Source organism: Coregonus clupeaformis, chromosome 21, assembly GCF_020615455.1.
Source record: "Coregonus clupeaformis isolate EN_2021a chromosome 21, ASM2061545v1, whole genome shotgun sequence".
Lineage (NCBI taxonomy): Eukaryota > Metazoa > Chordata > Actinopteri > Salmoniformes > Salmonidae > Coregonus > Coregonus clupeaformis.
In genome coordinates, this window is record NC_059212.1 from 30,845,047 (window position 1) to 30,864,472 (window position 19,426).

Below are 19,426 nucleotides of genomic sequence, written 5' to 3' on the forward strand. Positions count from 1 at the left end.
CACGAGTCGTGTTTTGTTTGGTATACTTTAACTAATTAAATCAATCAATCAATTTTATTTTATATAGCCCTTCGTACATCAGCTAATATCTCGAAGTGCTGTACAGAAACCCAGCCTAAAACCCCAAACAGCTAGTAATGCAGGTGTAGAAGCACGGTGGCTAGGAAAAACTCCCTAGAAAGGCCAAAACCTAGGAAGAAACCTAGAGAGGAACCAGGCTATGAGGGGTGGCCAGTCCTCTTCTGGCTGTGCCGGGTGGAGATTATAACAGAACCATGCCAAGATGTTCAAAAATGTTCATAAGTGACAAGCATGGTCAAATAATAATCAGGAATAAATCTCAGTTGGCTTTTCATAGCCGATCATTAAGAGTTGAAAACAGCAGGTCTGGGACAGGTAGGGGTTCCATAACCGCAGGCAGAACAGTTGAAACTGGAATAGCAGCAAGGCCAGGCGGACTGGGGACAGCAAGGAGTCACCACGGCCGGTAGTCCCGACGTATGGTCCTAGGGCTCAGGTCTCTCAGTTGGCTTTTCATAGCCGATCATTAAGAGTTGAAAACAGCAGGTCTGGGACAGGTAGGGGTTTCGTAACCGCAGGCAGAACAGTTGAAACTGGAATAGCAGCAAGGCCAGGCGGACTGGGGACAGCAAGGTGTCAGCATGCCCGGTAGTCCTGACGTATGGTCCTAGGGCTCAGGTTCTCAGAGAGAAAGAGAGAACGAGAGAATTAGAGAGAGCATACTTAAATTCACACAGGACACTGGATAAGACAGGAGAAGTACTCCAGGTATAACCAACTAACCCCAGCCCCCCGACACATAAACTACTGCAGCATAAATACTGGAGGCTGAGACAGGAGCGGTCCGGAGACACTGTGGCCCCATCCGAAGAAACCCCCGGACATTAAAGTCATGTTTGTTTCACACGCTGCGCCTTGGTCTACTCACTCCTACGACGATCGTGACAGAAAAACCCACCGTAAAAGGACCAAGCAGCGTGTCCAGGAGCAGGCAGACTGGACATGGGAGGAAGCGCCAGGAAAGGAGATGGAGAGGCTGGCGATGGCCCAGGTGGGCAAAGTGTGGTCCTGGGAGGACATGCTCGGGGGCAAGGGACCTTGGGGTAGGATTAAGGCCCTGGCGAGAGAGGAGCAGCGGCGTCAGCAGTGCCATCGCCGGACGGACGAGAGGCACCCCCCAATAATTTTTAGGGGGCACACGGCATGGGCGACTGGGCAGCAAGAGGCTGCCACAGGGCGAAATGGGAGACGAGAGAGAAGGCCACCGGGTTACGGGAGCCATTGGCGAGAGGAGGGAAGGAAGTTGTAGAGGCACGGCGAGAGGTACTGAGGTGTATTGCCAGTCCGGTCCGGCCCGTTCCTGATCCCCGTTTAAGGCCAGTGGTGTGTGTTCCCAGTACGGTCCGGCCTGTTCCTGCTCCACGCACCAAGCCTACGGTGTGCGTCGCCAGCCCAGTCCGGCCTGTCCCTGCTCCACGCACCAAGCCTACGGTGTGCGTCGCCAGCCCAGCCCGGCCTGTCCCTGCTCCACGCACCAAGCCTACGGTGTGCGTCGCCAGCCCTGTCCGGCCTGTCCCTGCTCCACGCACCAAGCCTACGGTGTGCGTCGCCAGCCCTGCCCGGCCTGTCCCTGCTCCACGCACCAAGCCTACGGTGTGCGTCGACAGCCCAGCCCGGCCTGTCCCTGCTCCACGCACCAAACCTACGGTGTGCGTCGCCAGCCCAGCCCGGCCTGTTCCTGCTCCACGCACCAAGCCTACGGTGTGCGTCGCCAGCCCTGCCCGGCCTGTCCCTGCTCCACGCACCAAGCCTACGGTGTGCGTCGCCAGCCCTGTCCGGCCTGTCCCTGCTCCACGCACCAAGCCTACGGTGTGCGTCGTCAGCCCAGCCCGGCCTGTCCCTGCTCCACGCACCAAGCCTACGGGGTGCGTCGCCAGCCCGGCCCGGCCTGTCCCTGCTCCACGCACCAAGTCTACGGTGCGCGTCGCCAGCCCGGTCCGGCCTGTTCCTGCCACTCGCACCAAGTCTACGGTGCGCGTCGCCAGCCCGGCCCGGCCCGTTCCTGCCACTCGCACCAAGCCAGGGGTGCGAGTCGTCAGTCCGGCACAACCCGTGCCTGGGTCATCGGTGCCAATTCAGGTACCGCTCAACTGCTCCACTAAGAAGCTGAAGCCTATCGCTCCTGCTACGTCCAGGTCAGCTCCAGCCAGCGGAGCCAGACTGGACCAGGGGCGCTATGGGGGGTTCATTGGAGGGTGGTGGTCAAGGCCGGAGGCAGAACCGCCGCCGAGGAGGTATGCCCGCCCAGCCCTCCCCTGTTTTGCTTTAGTTGAGGCGCGGTCGCAGTCCGCGCCTTTTAGGGTACTGTCACACCCTGGCTCTGGGACTCATTATGTTGAGCCAGGGTGTGTTCATTCTATGTGTTCTGTTTCTATGTTGGGTGTTCTAGGTTGTCTGTTTCTATGTTTGCCTGTGTGACTCCCAATCAGAGGCAACGAGTGTCAGCTGTCGGCTGGTTGTCTCTGATTGGGAGCCATATTTAACTGTCTGTGTTTCACTTTGTGTTTGTGGGTTTTTGTTCCGTGTCGGTATTTGTTTACCATGGACTTCACGAGTCGTGTTTTGTTTGGTATACTTTAACTAATTAAAGTCATGTTTGTTTCACACGCTGCGCCTTGGTCTACTCACTCCTACGACGATCGTGACATTCTGGTCCAAAATATGATAAAATAAAACAGATTGAAGGTTATGAAAGCTAATTTCATGATGTTTATATAGTATTATTAAAGATATTGATATACAGTGGGGAGAACAAGTGTTTGATACACTGCCGATTTTGCAAGTTTTCCTACTTACAAAGCATGTAGAGGTCTGTAATTTGTATCATAGGTACACTTCAACTGCGAGAGACGGAATCTAAAACAAAAACCCAGAAAATCACATTGTATGATTTTTAAGTAATTAATTTGCATTTTATTGCATGACATAAGTATTTGATACATCAGAAAAGCAGAACTTAATATTTGGTACAGAAACCTTTGTTTGCAATTACAGAGATCATACGTTTCCTGTAGGACTTGACCAGGTTTGCACGCACTGCATCAGGGATTTTGGCCCACTCCTCCATACAGACCTTCTCCAGATCCTTCAGGTTTCGGGGCTGTCGCTGGGCAATACAGACTTTCAGCTCCCTCCAAAGATTTTCTATTGGGTTCAGGTCTGGAGACTGGCTAGGCCACTCCAGGACCTTGAGATGCTTCTTACGGAGCCACTCCTTAGTTGCCCTGGCTGTGTGTTTCGGGTCGTTGTCATGCTGGAAGACCCAGCCACGACCCATCTTCAATGCTCTTACTGAGGGAAGGAGGTTGTTGGCCAAGATCTCATGATACATGGCCCCATCCATCCTCCCCTCAATACGGTGCAGTCGTCCTGTCCCCTTTGCAGAAAAGCATCCCCAAAGAATGATGTTTCCACCTCCATGCTTCATGGTTGGGATGGTGTTCTTGGGGTTGTACTCATCCTTCTTCTTCCTCCAAACATGGCGAGTGGAGTTTAGACCAAAAAGTTCTATTTTTGTCTCATCAGACCACATGACCTTCTCCCATTCCTCTTCTGGATCATCCAGATGGTCATTGGCAAACTTCAGACTGGCCTGGACATGCGCTGGCTTGAGCAGGGAGACCTTGCGTGCGCTGCAGGATTTGAATCCATGACGGCATAGTGTGTTACTAATGGTTTTCTTTGAGACTGTGGTCCCAGCTCTCTTCACGTCATTGACCAGGTCGTGCCGTGTAGTTCTGGGCTGATCCCTCACCTTCCTCATGATCATTGATGCCCCACGAGGTGAGATCTTGCATGGAGCCCCAGACCGAGGGTGATTGACCGTCATCTTGAACTTCTTCCATTTTCTAATAATTGTGCCAACAGTTGTTGGCTTCTCACCAAGCTGCTTGCCTATTGTCCTGTAGCCCATCCCAGCCTTGTGCAGGTCTACAATTTTATCCCTGATGTCCTTACACAGCTCTCTGGTCTTGGCCATTGTGGAGAGGTTGGAGTCTGTTTGATTGAGTGTGTGGACAGGTGTCTTTTATACAGGTAACGAGTTCAAACAGGTGCAGTTAATACAGGTAATAGGTGGAGAACAGGAGGGCTTCTTAAAGAAAAAATAGCAGGTCTGTGAGAGCCGGAATTCTTACTGGTTGGTAGGTGATCAAATACTTACGTCATGCAATAAAATGCTAATTAATTACTTAAAAATCATACAATGTGATTTTCTTGTTCTCCCCACTGTAGGTGTACTGATTTGATTAAAGTGTCGACAATGGAGTAGTCAACTGCAGTTTCTATGTATCAAAGCCCATGTTTAACACCTGCTTCATTCTTCAATCATAACTATAGGTCTATTAATGGCCGCCTGACTGTATAAAAGTGGGGATGCACAGTGGGGTTGCATTTGTAAAACCATTCTATATTGTTTCTCAACAGGGAATCCATGTTTACTTAACAGAACGCATCCTTTTTTCTAAGGTTTTTAGAAAAAATAAACTAAATTGAAAGACTAGATTTTGTTTTTTCCACAATAAATGAAATTGAAAGAGTAGAATGGACTAGTTTTTCTGACTACTACTAATCTACTGCCTTCCCTCAAAGTAGAGCTAAGTGATATGGGCAAGAAAAAACGAATAGTGATTTTTCAACCAAATATTGCAATTAAAAAAATACTTGTACTGTTGAAATCAAAGAAATATAATTATTATTCTAATTCCATGGTTGGTGTTGTTTAGCATGACAATGAATGAAAAAGCCAGGTACAGTAGGAGTTTTTGTGACATGGTAGGAACCAAAGTGTTGGTTAGTCTTTCCCAGAGGATCCTAATTACATTTGAATACCGGTAGATGTTAGACAAAGATTTTAGAATGCGCTTCGCCTATTCCTCTCTGATTCAAAACATGTAGTTGCACAAACAACATCCTGACACCACCACTGGTAGCAGCCTGTATTAGAGCTAATGTTTGCTAGCCAGATTTGCCCCCTAGCTCTATAATGTTTGATAGCTCATTGCATTTAGCTAGCCAGCTAGCTTGTTAGCGATTAGCATTAGCGACAAATAAAAAATGTTAAGCACATGTGGAGCTTGCTAAGACTAACTAACTAGCGTTGTGCAGAGAGAAAGATACACAAACTAATAGTATAATACAGAAAACATGGATTTATATGAAAAAGCAAAGTTGATCGCAGCATTGTTCTTGTTTGTTAGCTGCATGCATTGACCTAGCTAACAGAAAAGCATGCAGACTCAGACTGACTTGAGTGAGTGAGGGAATCTAACAGCGAACTGTGCTGCCTGCTTGAGTGACAGGGGGCTGGGCTTGTTGTGTGTGGGTCCTGGGAAGCAGCCGCATCAAGAGGGAGAGGAAGAGATGACAAACGAGCAAACTATAAAAATTGACATTACGTTAAAAAAAAAAATTGCAGCCTCTTGCGATATGTATATTGCACCTGTCAATATCGCAATTTCGATTAAAATGTGATGAATCGTGCAGCCCTAAGTCCCACCCACAGTGATTGATTGACAGGTCTAAAACCTTACTGACTCTGTGACTCACAAACATCCTGCCCCCTTCCCTGACAATCCCACCCATAGTGATTGATTGACAGGCCAAACTGTTAAAGGGATACTTCACCCAAATTACAAAATTACACATTGGTTTCCTTACCCTAAGTGTCCACAGTAGCAGAGCCAATAAAATACACTATTTGAAGAACAAACATCATTGTGACAATTCATATCTTGCAGTAAAACTGTAAATATGAATTTAATCTCAGGAGAAAATTTGTTTAATGTTAAAAAGTTTATCTTATATAGGAAATAGACCTGATCATATACTGTGCCTTCATAAAGTATTCATACCCCTTGACCTATTACACATTTTGTTGTGTTACAGCCTTTTTTTCTCACCCATCTACACACAAAACCCAATAATAACAAAATTAAATACAGAAATATCTAATTTACATAAGTATTCACACCCCTGAGTCAATACATGTTAGAATCACTCTTGGCAGCGATTACAGTTGTGAGTCTTTCTGGGTAAGTCTCTAAGAGCTTTGCACACCTGGATTGTACAATATTTGCCCATCATTCTTTTCAAAATACTTCAAGCTCTGTCAAATTGGTTGTTGATCATTGCTAGACAACCATTTTCAAGTCTTGCCATAGATTTAAGTCAAAACTGTAACTCGGCCACTCAGGAACATTCACTGTCTTCTTGATAAGCAACTCCAGTGTAGATTTGGCCTTGTATTTTAGGTTATTGTCCTGCTGAAAGGTGAATTAATCTCCCAGTGTCTGGTGGAAAAACCAGGATTTTCTCTAGGATTTTGTCTGTGCTTAGTTCCATTCAGTTTCTTTTTTATTCTGAAAAACTCCCCAGTCCATAACGTTTACAAGCATACCCATAACATGATGCAGCCACCACTATGCTTGAAAATATGGAGAGTGGTACTCAGTAATGTGTTGTATTGGATTTGTCCCAAACATAACACTTTGTATTCAGGACAAAAGGTTAATTGCTTTGCCAAATTTTTTGCAGTATTACTTTAGTGCCTTGTTGCAAACAGGATCCATGTTTTGTAATATTTGTATTCTGTACAGGCTTCCTTCTTTTCACTCTGTCAATTTGGTTAGTATTGTGGAGTAACTACAATGTTGTTGATCCATCCTCAATTTTCTCCTATCACAGCCATTCAACTCTGTAACTGTTTTAAAGTCACCATTTGCCTCATGGTGAAATCCCTGAGCGGTGTCCTTCCTCTCCGGCAACTGAGTTAGGAAGGACGCTTGTATCTTTGTAGTGACTGGGTTTATTGATACATCATCCAAAGTGTAATTAATAACTTCACCATGCTCAGAAGGATATTCAATGTCTGCTTTTTTTTTTTTTTTTTACCAATGAGGCATTGGAAAACCTCCCTGGTCTTTGTGGTTGAATGTGTGTTTGAAATGTACTGCTCGACTGAGGGACCTTACATATAATTGTATGTGTTAAACACTATTATTGCACACAGAGTGAATCCATACAACTTATTAAGTGACTTGTTAAGCACATTTTTACTCATGAACTTATTTAGGCTTGCCATAACAAAGGGGATGAATACTTATTGACTCAAGACATTTCAGCTTTAAATGTTTTATTAATTTGTAAACATTTCAAAAAACATAATTCCACTCTGACATTATGGGGTATTGTGTGTAGGCCTGTGACAAAACAATATCAATTTAATAGTTTTAAAATTTGGGCTGTAATACAACAACATTTGGAAAAAGTCAATGGGTGTGAATACTTTCTGAAGGCACTTTAGGCCTAGACCTACGCCTAGACAATATCCAAAACAACTATCAATACATTGAATTCATACATTTTCAGTAATTTTAATTGTAAAGTCATGTCTTTCTACTCAACACCACAACATATTCAATCATTTTGTTGTGTATTTTGGATAGAATCAAGGCATTAGGATGTACCAGAGGCCACCAAAATAGAGCTCCTTCTGAAAAACAAAACTTTACTTATGGAAAACAATGTAACTCTGTGGCCTAGTTATCTTTCTGCGTTATTTCAATCTAAACTAGACTAGTTTGGAGTAGTTCATTGACTTTGAAAGCAAAAAAAAACTAACTTCCATTCCCCCTTAACATTGTGCCTACAGATTTGCTGCATAAGTGACCTATATTAAGGCATGATTTATTAATGTCCTTTACTATGCCAAATAGGCAAACAACTTATGCAAAGATTAACTTTAAGCAAAACATTAGGAAATGTAGCTGGCTACATTCTTTCTATGATAAACATTAGAAATATGATGGCCATGCATCGTTTTTGCAAAAAATACCATACTTTTTCATTGTAAGTTCATTTACTTTTGTGGCTGCCAGCCAAATAGCATTGTAATTCTGTTGTCATCTTATGAAAATGAAAAATTTTCTGCCGAATGTGTTGCATTAATGTATTTTCTATAGTTGCACGTCCCTGGCCACTCTATTGAAGCAAAAAAACACTATTGGCTTTTAATATAAAATGGACCCCTGTCAATATACAGCTGGACTCACCTGCTCCCGCTTTCTCCTTTTGTGTTATTTACAAACAAACACGTGACTGTCTCAACTGTTCTGGGGAACTACGAACAGCTTCATAATGTAAAATAATATGACAGGTGAAATGAAGATCGTGATCAGCTTTATCTCCTAACGTATTGCACAAGTTGACTGCAGGTATTTACTTAAAAAGTAGCTACAAATATGACAATTTATTGAAACTTAAAATAAATGGTTTCAACAGTATTAAGGGTATTGAAAAACCATCCCATAGCTATTTCCAAATACCCCGGTATACGGTATACTGTGATGATATGGATATTGAGTTTGTTTAATGTTTTCTTGACATTGTTGAGATCTATTGTTTTTTCCTCAAGGATCTCTGCTATGCACTAGTAGTCTTTTGACAAATCTAACTGCATGGGTTTGGGGACTTTGGGGAGTTCTTAGTTGAGAGCATTCATCCTTCTCCTTTCCCTTGTGTTCGTTCACAGGGAGGCATGATTGCCTTGCTGCTGTCCATTCTGTGCCTGGTCCTTATCCTCTACACGCGCAGGCGGTGGTGCAAACGCCGCCGTGTGCCCCAGCCCCAGAAGAGCGCCAGCGCCGAGGCAGCCAATGAGATACACTACATCCCTTCGGTGCTGATGGGAGGCCAGGCCAGGGAGAGCCTGAGAAACTCCAGGGGCCAGGGTCACAATTCCAGCGGCACGCTCAGCATCCGAGAGACGCCCATCCTGGATGGATACGAGTATGACATCACTGACCTGAGACACCACCTGCAGAGAGAGTGCATGAACGGAGGAGAGGACTTTGCCAGCCAGGTCACACGCACCCTGGACTCCCTTCAGGGCTGCAATGACAAGGCCAGCATGGACCTCACACCTGGTGAGTGTAAGTACAAGCACCCACGCACGCACACGCACACACGCACACACACACACACACACACACACACACACACACACACACACACACACATATACACACACACACACACACACACACAAACACACACTCTTACACTGGGTTGAACCCGTTGCTCTGTTCTTTATACCAACACATAAATGAGCAAGGTTACATGTGCCATACTGCTTCTCATTCAACTCTTGTGGTTTGAGCAAGAACCAAAAAAATGTTTACATAGCAGGTGCAGTACAGATATCTGCCAAAATACAGGAAACCCCAACATAAAGCATCTTAATAGGATGTTGGGCCACCACGATCCGCCAGAACAGCTTCAATGCGCCTTGGCATAGATTCTACAAGTATCTGGGATGCGACATTATTCTTCCACGAGAAATTCGTGGTGGAAAACGCTGTGTCAGATGCCGATCCAGAATCTCCCATAAGTGTTCAATTTGGTTGATATCTGACTGGTGACTGAGACAGACACACACACACACACACACACACACACACACACACACACACACACACACACACCTATGCTCCTTTGAGACCCTTCTTTCAAAGTCACTGAGATCTCTTCTTCTAGCCAATAATGGGCAACTGGGCATTTTTATACATGACCCTAAGCATGATGGGATATTAATTGCTTAATGAATTGCTTAACCACCTGCTTTAAGTGTACTTTAGCTGCATTTATACTGCACTTAGCCCAGGGCTAAGAGCCTCCTTAGCCTGGGCTAAGAGAGATTTTAGCCCGGAGCTAAGTGAGTGTTCACACTTGCACATTCTAAAGTGGGCTAGCGCCGACCTTAGCCCAGGACAGGGCAGGGTTAGCACAGACTTTTCAGTGTCTAACCCTGCACACAAAATCTGCACTTCCACTTAATTTACATACGCTCGTGATGCCTGCCACTCTTGTTTAGGCTACCCCAGAGACCAAAACATTTTCTGAGTGAGCAGGAGAGATTATTATAATAATTGTCCATGAGTTTTGTCGGAGTCTCGAGTGACGAAAAGTAGGTAGCTAACAGCTGCTAGCTAACAGCTGCTCTATCACTCGAGGAGGAGCAGCACAAAGCAGAGCTGTTGCTATGGTTACTTTCACACGCAGAGCAGGGGCAGTGAGCAGCGGGGGACAGACAAAGACAAGCATCTAACTAACAGAGGAAGTTACTGTATTTCTGATTTTGGGTTCGGGCATGGCCTGAACGTCGCAGGTGTGGGTAGGGCTCAAATTAAATGCCCCTGCTGGACTACAGAAAGAATGTAACATGCTCAATGGCGCCGGAGGGGATGACTGCCGTTTTATGGACTCTTACCGCAAGGCACTACAGAGGGTAGTGCGTACGGCCCAGTACACGGCCCAAGCTTCCTGCCATCCAGGACCACTATACCAGGCGGTGTCAGAGGAACACCCTACAAATTGTCAAAGACTCCAGCCACCCTAGTCATAGACTGTTCTCTCTGCTACCGCACGGCAAGCGGTACCGGAGCGCCAAGTCTTGGTCCAAGAGGCTTCTAAACAGCTTCTACAACAGCTTTTGTATTTTTCGTATATATTTCTCAATCTCACTTTCCTGCAACCCGTTGCGACGACCATGAAGATCCATCTGCTAGCCCCGGCCCGCTAGCACACGCAATCAACAGCCGTGCCTGTAGCGTAGCAGCCACTGAACTGCTCCCGGACGTACTTATTGCTGTTCACTGGACCTTATGATCACTCTGCTACACAGCTGATGCCTGCTGGACTGTTCCTTTATACGGTACCCTATCCTGTTGATCTGTTTAGCCTCAGCTCAAACTTTCGCCGCCATTACCAGCTGTTGTCTTAGCTCTCTCGAATAACACCTGTGACTGCTTTATGCCTATCTCCCATGTCAATATGCCTTGCCTATTGCCGTTTCGGTTAGTTCTAACTGTACTTTATCAATGTAGAGCCCCCAGTCCTGCTCAACCTGTCTCAGATAGATCCTTTGTCCCACCCCTCACACATGCGAAGACCGGCTCAATCGGTGCCTCCAGTGATGCTATCTCTTTAATCTTTACCCAACGCTTAGGTTTACACCACTGTATATCCTTCCATATCCTTGTCTGTACATAATGCCCTGAATTTATTCTACAACGCCCAGAAATCGGCCCCTTGTTTTCTCTGTACCCAACGCACTAGAAGACCAGTTCTTAAAGCCTTTAGCCGTATCCTTATTCTCCTCCTCTGTTCCTCTGGTGATGTAGAGGTTAACCCAGGCCCTGTAGCCCCCAGTATCACTCCTGCTCCCCAGGCGCTATCATTTGTTGACTTCTGTAATCGCAAAAGCCTTGGTTTCTTGCATGTTAACATCAGAAGCCTCCTCCCTAAGTTTGAGTTATTCACTGCGTTAGCACACTCAGCCAACCCTGATGTTCTCGCAGTGTCTGAATCCTGGCTTAGGAAGGCCACCAAAGATTCTGAAATGTCCATTCCCAACTACAACATTTTTAGTCTAGATAGAACTGCCAAAGGGGGCGGAGTTGCAATCTACTGTAGAGATAGCCTGCAGAGCTCTATCATACTATCCAGGTCTGTGCCCAAACAGTTTGAGCTTCTACTTCTAAAAATCCACCTTTCCAGAAATAAGTCTCTCACTGTTGCCGCTTGCTACAGACCCCCCTCAGCCCCCAGCTGTGCCCTGAACACCATATGTGAATTGAGTTCGTATTGCTTGGTGACCTAAACTGGGATATGCTTAACACCCCAGCCGTCCTACAATCTAAACTAGATGCCCTCAATCTCACACAAATTATCAAGGAACCTAACAGGTACAACCCTAAATCCGTTAACATGGGCACCCTCATAGATATCATCCTGACTAATTTACCCTCAAATACACCTCCGCTGTCTTCAACCAGGATCTCAGCGATCACTGCCTCATTGCCTGCGTCCGTAATGGGTCCGCGGTCAAACGACCACCCCTCATCACTGTCAAACGCTCCCTAAAACACTTCAGCGTGCAGACCTTTCTAATTGATCTGGCCCGGGTATCCTGGATGGATATTGACCTCATTCCGTCAGTAGAGGATGCCTGGTTGTTCTTTTAAAAGTGCTTTCCTCTCCATCTTAAATAAGCATGCCCCATTCAAAAAAGCCCCCGCTATATGCAACTTTTCAGGGAAGTCAGGAACCAATATACACAATCAGTTAGGAAAGCAAAGGCTAACTTTTTCAAACAGAAATTTGCATCCTGTAGCACTAACTCCAAAAAGTTTTGGGACACTGTAAAGTCCATGGAGAATAAGCGCACCTCCTCCCAGCTGCCCACTGCACTGAGACTAGGAAACACTGTCACTACCGATAAATCTACAATAATCGAAAATTTCAACAAGCATTTTGCTACGTCTGACCATGCTTTCCACATGGCTACCCCTACCCCGGCCACCAGCTCTGCACCCTCCGCTGCAACATGCCCATGCCCCCCCGCTTCTCCTTCACCCAAATTCAGATAGCTGATGTTCTGAAAGAGCTGCAAAATCTGGACCCCTACAAATCACCTTTCTTTCTAAAATTAGCCGCCGAAATTGTCGTAACCCCTATCACCAGCCTGTTCAACCTCTCTTTCGTATCGTCTGAGATCCCCAGAGATTGGAAAGCTGCCGCTGTCATCCCCCTCTTCAAAGGGGGTGACACTCTAGATCCAAACTGTTACAGACATATATCCATCCTGCCCTGCCTTTCGAAAGTATTTGAAAGCCAAGTTAACAAACAGATCACCGACCATTTAGAATCCCACCGTACCTTCACCGCTATGGAATCTGGTTTCTGAGCTGGTCATGGGTGTACCTCAGCCACGCTCAAGGTCCTAAACAATATAATAACCGTGATCGATAAATACAAATACCTAGGTGTCTGGTTAGACTGTAAACTCTCCTTCCAGACTCACAGTAAGCATCTCCAATCCAAAGTTAAATCTAGAATCGGCTTCCTATTTCGCAACAAAGCCTCCTTCACTCATGCGGCTAAACATGCCCTCGTAAAACTGACTATCCTACCGATCCTTGACTCTGCGATGTAATTTACAAAATAGCTTCCAACACTCTACTCAGCAAATTGGATGCAGTCTATCACAGTGCCATCCGTTTTGTCACCAAAGCCCCATATACTACCCACCATTGTGACCTGTACGCTCTCGTTGGCTGGCCCTCACTACATATTCGTTGCCAAACCCACTGGCTCCAGGTCATCTATAAATCCCTTCTAGGCAAATCCCTGCCTTATCTTAGCTCATTGGTCACCATAGCAACACCCACCTGTAGTATGCGTTCGAGCAGGTATATCTCACTGGTCATCCCCAAAGCCAACAACACCTCCTTTGGTCGCCATTCCTTCCAGTTCTCTGCTGCAAATGACTGGAACGAACTGCAAAAATCTCTGAAGCTGTAGACACTTATCTCCCTCACTATCTTTAAGCATCAGTTGTCAGAGCAGCTTACCGATCACTGCACCTGTACACAGCCCATCTGAAATTAGCCCACCCAACTACCTCATCCCCATATTGTTATTTACATTGTTATTTATTTTGCTCATTTGCAGCCCAGTATCTCTATTTGCACATCATCTTCTGCACATCTATCACTGTCCAGTGTTAATACTAAATTATAATTGTAATTATTTTGCACTATGGCCTATTTATTGCCTTACCTCCATAACATACTACATTTGCACACACTGTATATAGATTTTCTATTGTGTTATTGACTGTACGTTTTGTTTATTCCATATGTAACTCTGTGTTGATGTTGTTTTTTCCGCACTGCTTTGCTTTATCTTGGCCAGGTCGCAGTTGTAAATGAGAACTTGTTCTCAGCTGGCTTACCTGGTTAAATAAAGGTGAAATAAAATAAATAAAACTCCTGAACATCTAATGAAATGGCTACCCAGACTATTTGCATCCCCCCCCCATATTCCTCAATTACCTCGACTAACCGATCCCCCGCACATTGACTCGGTACCGGTACCCCCTGTATATAGCCTCGCTATTGTTATTTTTACTGCTGCTCTTTAATTATGTGTTACTGAGACCACAAGTTCTAAAATTATCTGGTAGAATGCACTGCTTTTATTTTGCCACACTCACAACCGTAAGCTATTTTCTGTAATTAGCTCACCATTAACTTGTAAATAAGGATCTTGTTGTGAGTTTATTTTCCTGTAATAATGAATAAACATTAGCTAAAGTTAAGATGTTGTCAGCTATGATATGGTAATTGTTTGAACTGGCATGCCAGCTAGCTCGCTAGCTAGCTAACAAGCTAGAAACTAACCAAAACATTGTTTACAAAGTTGCTTTTTGTTGCCTGGTTTGCTAGATGTACATGTACATTAAACTAATGGGTTTATTGGTGTTAAAATACAGCAGTTATGCTATTTTGTACCAATAGGCTGCTGATGTCATGCAACCTGTCATTTTTGTGTTGCTTCTTTTTCATAACAACAACGACAAGTTTGATGTCAGACGACAATAGAATGTTTATGATGTCACTGCGACAACTGTCGACAGACATGTCGATAGACCAACTGTAAACCAGCCTATAGAATGTAACATTGGTTGTGTGTTGTGTTTGTCCGTTAGCCCTGGGCTTGGATACAATTGTGAATCCTTAGCCCAGGGCTAAAGCTTAGCCCAGGGTTAACAAAAATATGGGATTAGCTAGCCCAGGGCCAGTGTTAGCCTAGGGCGAAGAACAATGCAGTGTGAAAAGCCCTTTTGTATCCCTCATTTACTCAAGTGTTTCCTTTATTTTGGCAGTTAACTTTATGTATGCACATGAAGTTAAATTAATCAGTTAAACTTAAAGGTTATAGAAAGAATTTAGTAATTTGGTCCAACACAAACAAATGTTTTTGGCAGTGTAGGAATGATGTAATTCTCTCATGCAACTGCTACAGTAATAGTGTAATGGATATTACATACGACCAAAGAGCTAATCGTGTAATTACTCTACTTCTATTTTGCTACTATTTATATTCATCACTCTTGCTACAGTATGTTTTCACTGTCTACCTCCAATAGGAGGGAATACAATAGAAACAATGCATCAGAGATAAATTATTCAGAATCATTCAATATTGTCTAAGTCAAATATCATACACATTTTTGGCTTATTGGCTATTTTAAATGTACTCATTCATTCACAATCATTTGCTTTGGAAATATCCTCATTTGTAATCAGTGGACCTTAGAATTAAAAACACCCCCAGAGAAATATGAACAGCAATGATTTGGAATACCCACAGAATTTCAATTAGCACAAGGCATACTTTTCCAAATTTAAGAAATGACATTCTAGATTGTGCTGATTGGTTTTGAGATTGCGTCTTGTTTCGAAGACTAAATGAAACTCCCAGGAGGATATTGAAATTGAATAATTTCATGTGCTAAACTACTTTAGATAAGGCAATAAACTACCTCAATAAAAGCCTCTCTCAATATTATTGGTAGTGGACAGAAGAAATACCAGCCCACCAGCCAATGAAATGTTGTCTAGTTGTGACAGGAAATTATGTATTATAAACTGACTTGTTCTGGCTGTAGCTATTCTGTGTGAATGCTATAGTCTGTAGGAAAAACAAGAAGAGGGGATAAAGTATGTAGCCCTATAAGGATACAGTTGAAGTCGGAAGTTTACATACACTTCATTAAAACTTGTTTTTCAACCACTTCACACATTTCTTGTTAACAAACTATAGTTTAAGTCGGTTAGGACATCCACTTTGTCATGTAATTTTTTTTTTCTCCAACAATTGTTTACAGACAGATTATTTCACTTATAGTAAACTGTATCACAATTCCAGTGGGTCAAAAGTTTACATACACTAAGTTGACTGTGCCTTTTAAACAGCTTGGAAAATTCCAGACAATGATGTCATGGCTTTAGAAGCTTCTGATAGGCTAATTGACATAATTTGAGTCAATTGGAGGTGTACCTGTGGATGTATTTCAAGGCCTACCTTCAAACTCAGTGCCTCTTTGCTTGACATCATGGGAAAATCAAAATTAATCAGCCAAGACCTCAGAAAAAAATTGTAGACCTCCACAAATCTGGTTCATCCTTGGGAGCAATTTCCAAACACCTGAAGGTACCATGTTCATCTGTACAAACAATAGTATGCAAGTATAAACACCATGGGACCACGCAGCCGTCATACCGCTCAGGAAGGAGACGCGTTCTGCCTCCTAGAGATGAACGTTCTTTGGTGCGAAAAGTGCAAATCAATCCCAGAACAACAGCAAAGGACCTTGTGAAGATGCTGGAGGAAACAGGTACAAAAGTATAAAAAATCTACATCCACAGTAAAACGAGTCCTATATCGACATAACCTGCTCAGCAAGGAAGAAGCCACTGCTCCAAAACCGCCATAAAAAAGCCAGACTACGGTTTGCAACTGCACATGGGGACAAAGATCGTACTTTTTGGAGAAATGTCCTCTGGTCTGATTAAACAAAAATATAACTGTTTGGCCATAATGACCATCGTTATGTTTGGAGTAAAAGGGTGTGCCTTGCAAGCCGAAGAACACCATCCCAACCGTGAAGCACGGGGGTGCCAGCATCATGCTGTGGGGGTGCTTTGCTGCAGGAGGGACTGGTGCACTTCACAAAATAGATCATCATGAGGAAGGAAAATGATGTGGATATATTGAAGCAACATCTCAAGACATCAGTCAGGAAGTTACAGCTTGGTCGCAAATGGTTCTTCCAAATGGACAATGACCCCAAGCATACTTCCAAAGTTGTGGCAATATGGCTTAAGGACAACAAAGTCAAGGTATTGGAGTGACCATCACAAAGCCCTGACCTCAATCCTATAGAACATTTGTGGACAGAACTGAAAAAGCGTGTGCGAGCAAGGAGGCCTACAAACCTTACTCAGTTACACCAGCTCTGTCAGGAGGAATGGGCCAAAATTCACCCAACTTATTGTGGGAAGCTTGTGGAAGGCTACCCAAAACGTTTGACCCAAGTTAAACAATTTAAAGGCAATGCTACCAAATACTAATTGAGTGTATGTAAACTTCTGACCCACTGGGAATGTGATGAAAGAAATAAAAGCTTAAATAAATAATTCTCTCTACTATTATTCTGACATTTCACATTCTTAAAATATAGTGGTGATCCTAACTGACCTAAGACAGGACATTTTTAATTAGTTTTTATTGTTTTTGTATTAAATGTTTTATTACACACACACACCCACATACATACATACATACATACAGTGGGGAGAACAAGTATTTGATACACTGCCGATTTTGCAGGTTTTCCTACTTACAAAGCATGTAGAGGTCTGTAATTTTTATCATAGGTACACTTCAACTGTGAGAGACAGAATCTAAAACAAAAATCCAGAAAATCACATTGTATGATTTTTAAGTAATTAATTTGCATTTTATTGCATGACATAAGTATTTGATCACCTACCAACCAGTAAGAATTCCTGCTCTCACAGACCTGTTAGTTTTTCTTTAAGAAGCCCTCCTGTTCTCCACTCATTACCTGTATTAACTGCACCTGTTTGAACTCATTACCTGTATAAAAGACACCTGTAAACACACTCAATCAAACAGACTCCAGCCTCTCCACAATGGCCAAGACCAGAGAGCTGTGTAAGGACATCAGGGATCAAATTGTAGACCTGCACAAGGCTGGGATGGGCTACAGGACAATAGGCAAGCAGCTTGGTGAGAAAGCAACAACTGTTGGCGCAATTATTAGAAAATGGAAGAAGTTCAAGATCTCACCTCGTGGGGCATCAATGATCATGAGGAAGGTGAGGGATCAGCCCAGAACTACACGGCAGGACATGGTCAATGACCTGAAGAGAGCTGGGACCACAGTCTCAAAGAAAACCATTAGTAACACACTACGCCGTCATGGATTAAAATCCTGCAGCGCACGCAAGGTCCCCCTGCTCAAGCCAGCGCATGTCCAGGCCCGTCTGAAGTTTGCCAATGACCATCTGGATGATCCAGAGGAGGAATGGGAGAAGGTCATGTGGTCTGATGAGACAAAAATATAGCTTTTTGGTCTAAACTCCACTCGCCGTGTTTGGAGGAAGAAGAAGGATGAGGACAACCCCAAGAACACCATCTGAACCGTGAAGCATGGAGGTGGAAACATCATTCTTTGGGGATGCTTTTCTGCAAAGGGGACAGGACGACTGCACCGTATTGAGGGGAGGATGGATGGGGCCATGTATAGCGAGATCTTGGCCAACAACCTTCCCTCAGTAAGAGCATTGAAGATGGGTCGTGGCTGGGTCTTCCAGCATGAGAATAACCCGAAACACACAGCCAGGGCAACTAAGGAGTGGCTCCGTAAGAAGCATCTCAAGGTCCTGGAGTGGCCTAGCCAGTCTCCAGACCTGAACCCAATAGAAAATCTTTGGAGGGAGCTGAAAGTCCGTATTGCCCAGCGACAGCCCCGAAACCTGAAGGATCTGGAGAAGGTCTGTATGGAGGAGTGGGCCAAAATCCCTGCTGCAGTGTGTGCAAACCTGGTCAAGACCTACAGGAAACGTATGATCTCTGTAATTGCAAACAAAGGTTTCTGTACCAAATATTAAGTTCTGCTTTTCTGATGTATCAAATACTTATGTCATGCAATAAAATGCAAATTAATTACTTAAAAATTATACTATGTGATTTTCTGGATTTTTGTTTTAGATGCCATCTCTCACAGTTGAAGTGTACCTATGATAAAAATACAGACCTCTACATGCTTTGTAAGTAGGAAAACCTGCAAAATCGGCAGTGTATCAAATACTTGTTCTCCCCACTGTATATCTCACTAGATCAGGATATTTAAGCCTCCATATATCTACTAGTTCTAATGTATCCATGACATTCACGATTTCCTTAAGAGCATGTGGGTGATTGTTTGTGGTGTGATTTCCTTTACGGTCCATTGAGCTATTTAAGACAGGACATTTTTACTAGGATTAAATGTCAGGAATTGTGAAAAACTGAGTTGAAATGTATTTGGCTAAGGTGTATGTAAACTTCTGACTTCAACTGTATACTTTACTGTGTAGCGCTGATTCTCATTATTTTAAAGCTATTGTACCCTCAGAATGGCATGCTAATTTTTCATGTTTTAATCCTGTTTTAGTGGGTTTATGCTACATCTGTCTTGTTTCTCTCCCTAATTTTGATTGTTCTATCATCATCAGGGAGTGACAATACAAAGTTGTCCCTAATGAACAAGTACAAGGACAACATCATAGCCACCAGCCCAATTGACAGCAATCACCTGCAGCAGAACACTCTCCTCCCCCACAACACCTCCACCAGTCAACGCAAACAACGTCTGTCCAGCAAAACCCGAGGTGAGTCATCCATCGATCCATATCCACTCCCATTCTGA

At 44.0% G+C, this 19,426-nt stretch overlaps 1 protein-coding gene across 9 annotated transcripts in view; it reads left to right on the forward strand.

Annotated features, from left to right (window-relative positions):
• Positions 1-19,426, forward strand: part of LOC121535208 (astrotactin-1) — a 304,191-nt gene that overhangs the window by 56,948 nt on the left and 227,817 nt on the right. For 6 of the 9 annotated variants that reach the window (XM_041842034.1, XM_041842037.1, XM_041842035.1 and 3 more), the window contains exons 3-4: positions 8,612-9,011; positions 19,233-19,388. In XM_041842034.1, coding sequence (XP_041697968.1) covers positions 8,612-9,011; positions 19,233-19,388 — 556 coding nt within the window. The remainder of the gene's footprint in view (positions 1-8,611; positions 9,012-19,232; positions 19,389-19,426) is intronic. The other 3 variants (XM_041842036.1, XM_041842039.1, XM_041842042.1) reach the window with 1 other exon arrangement.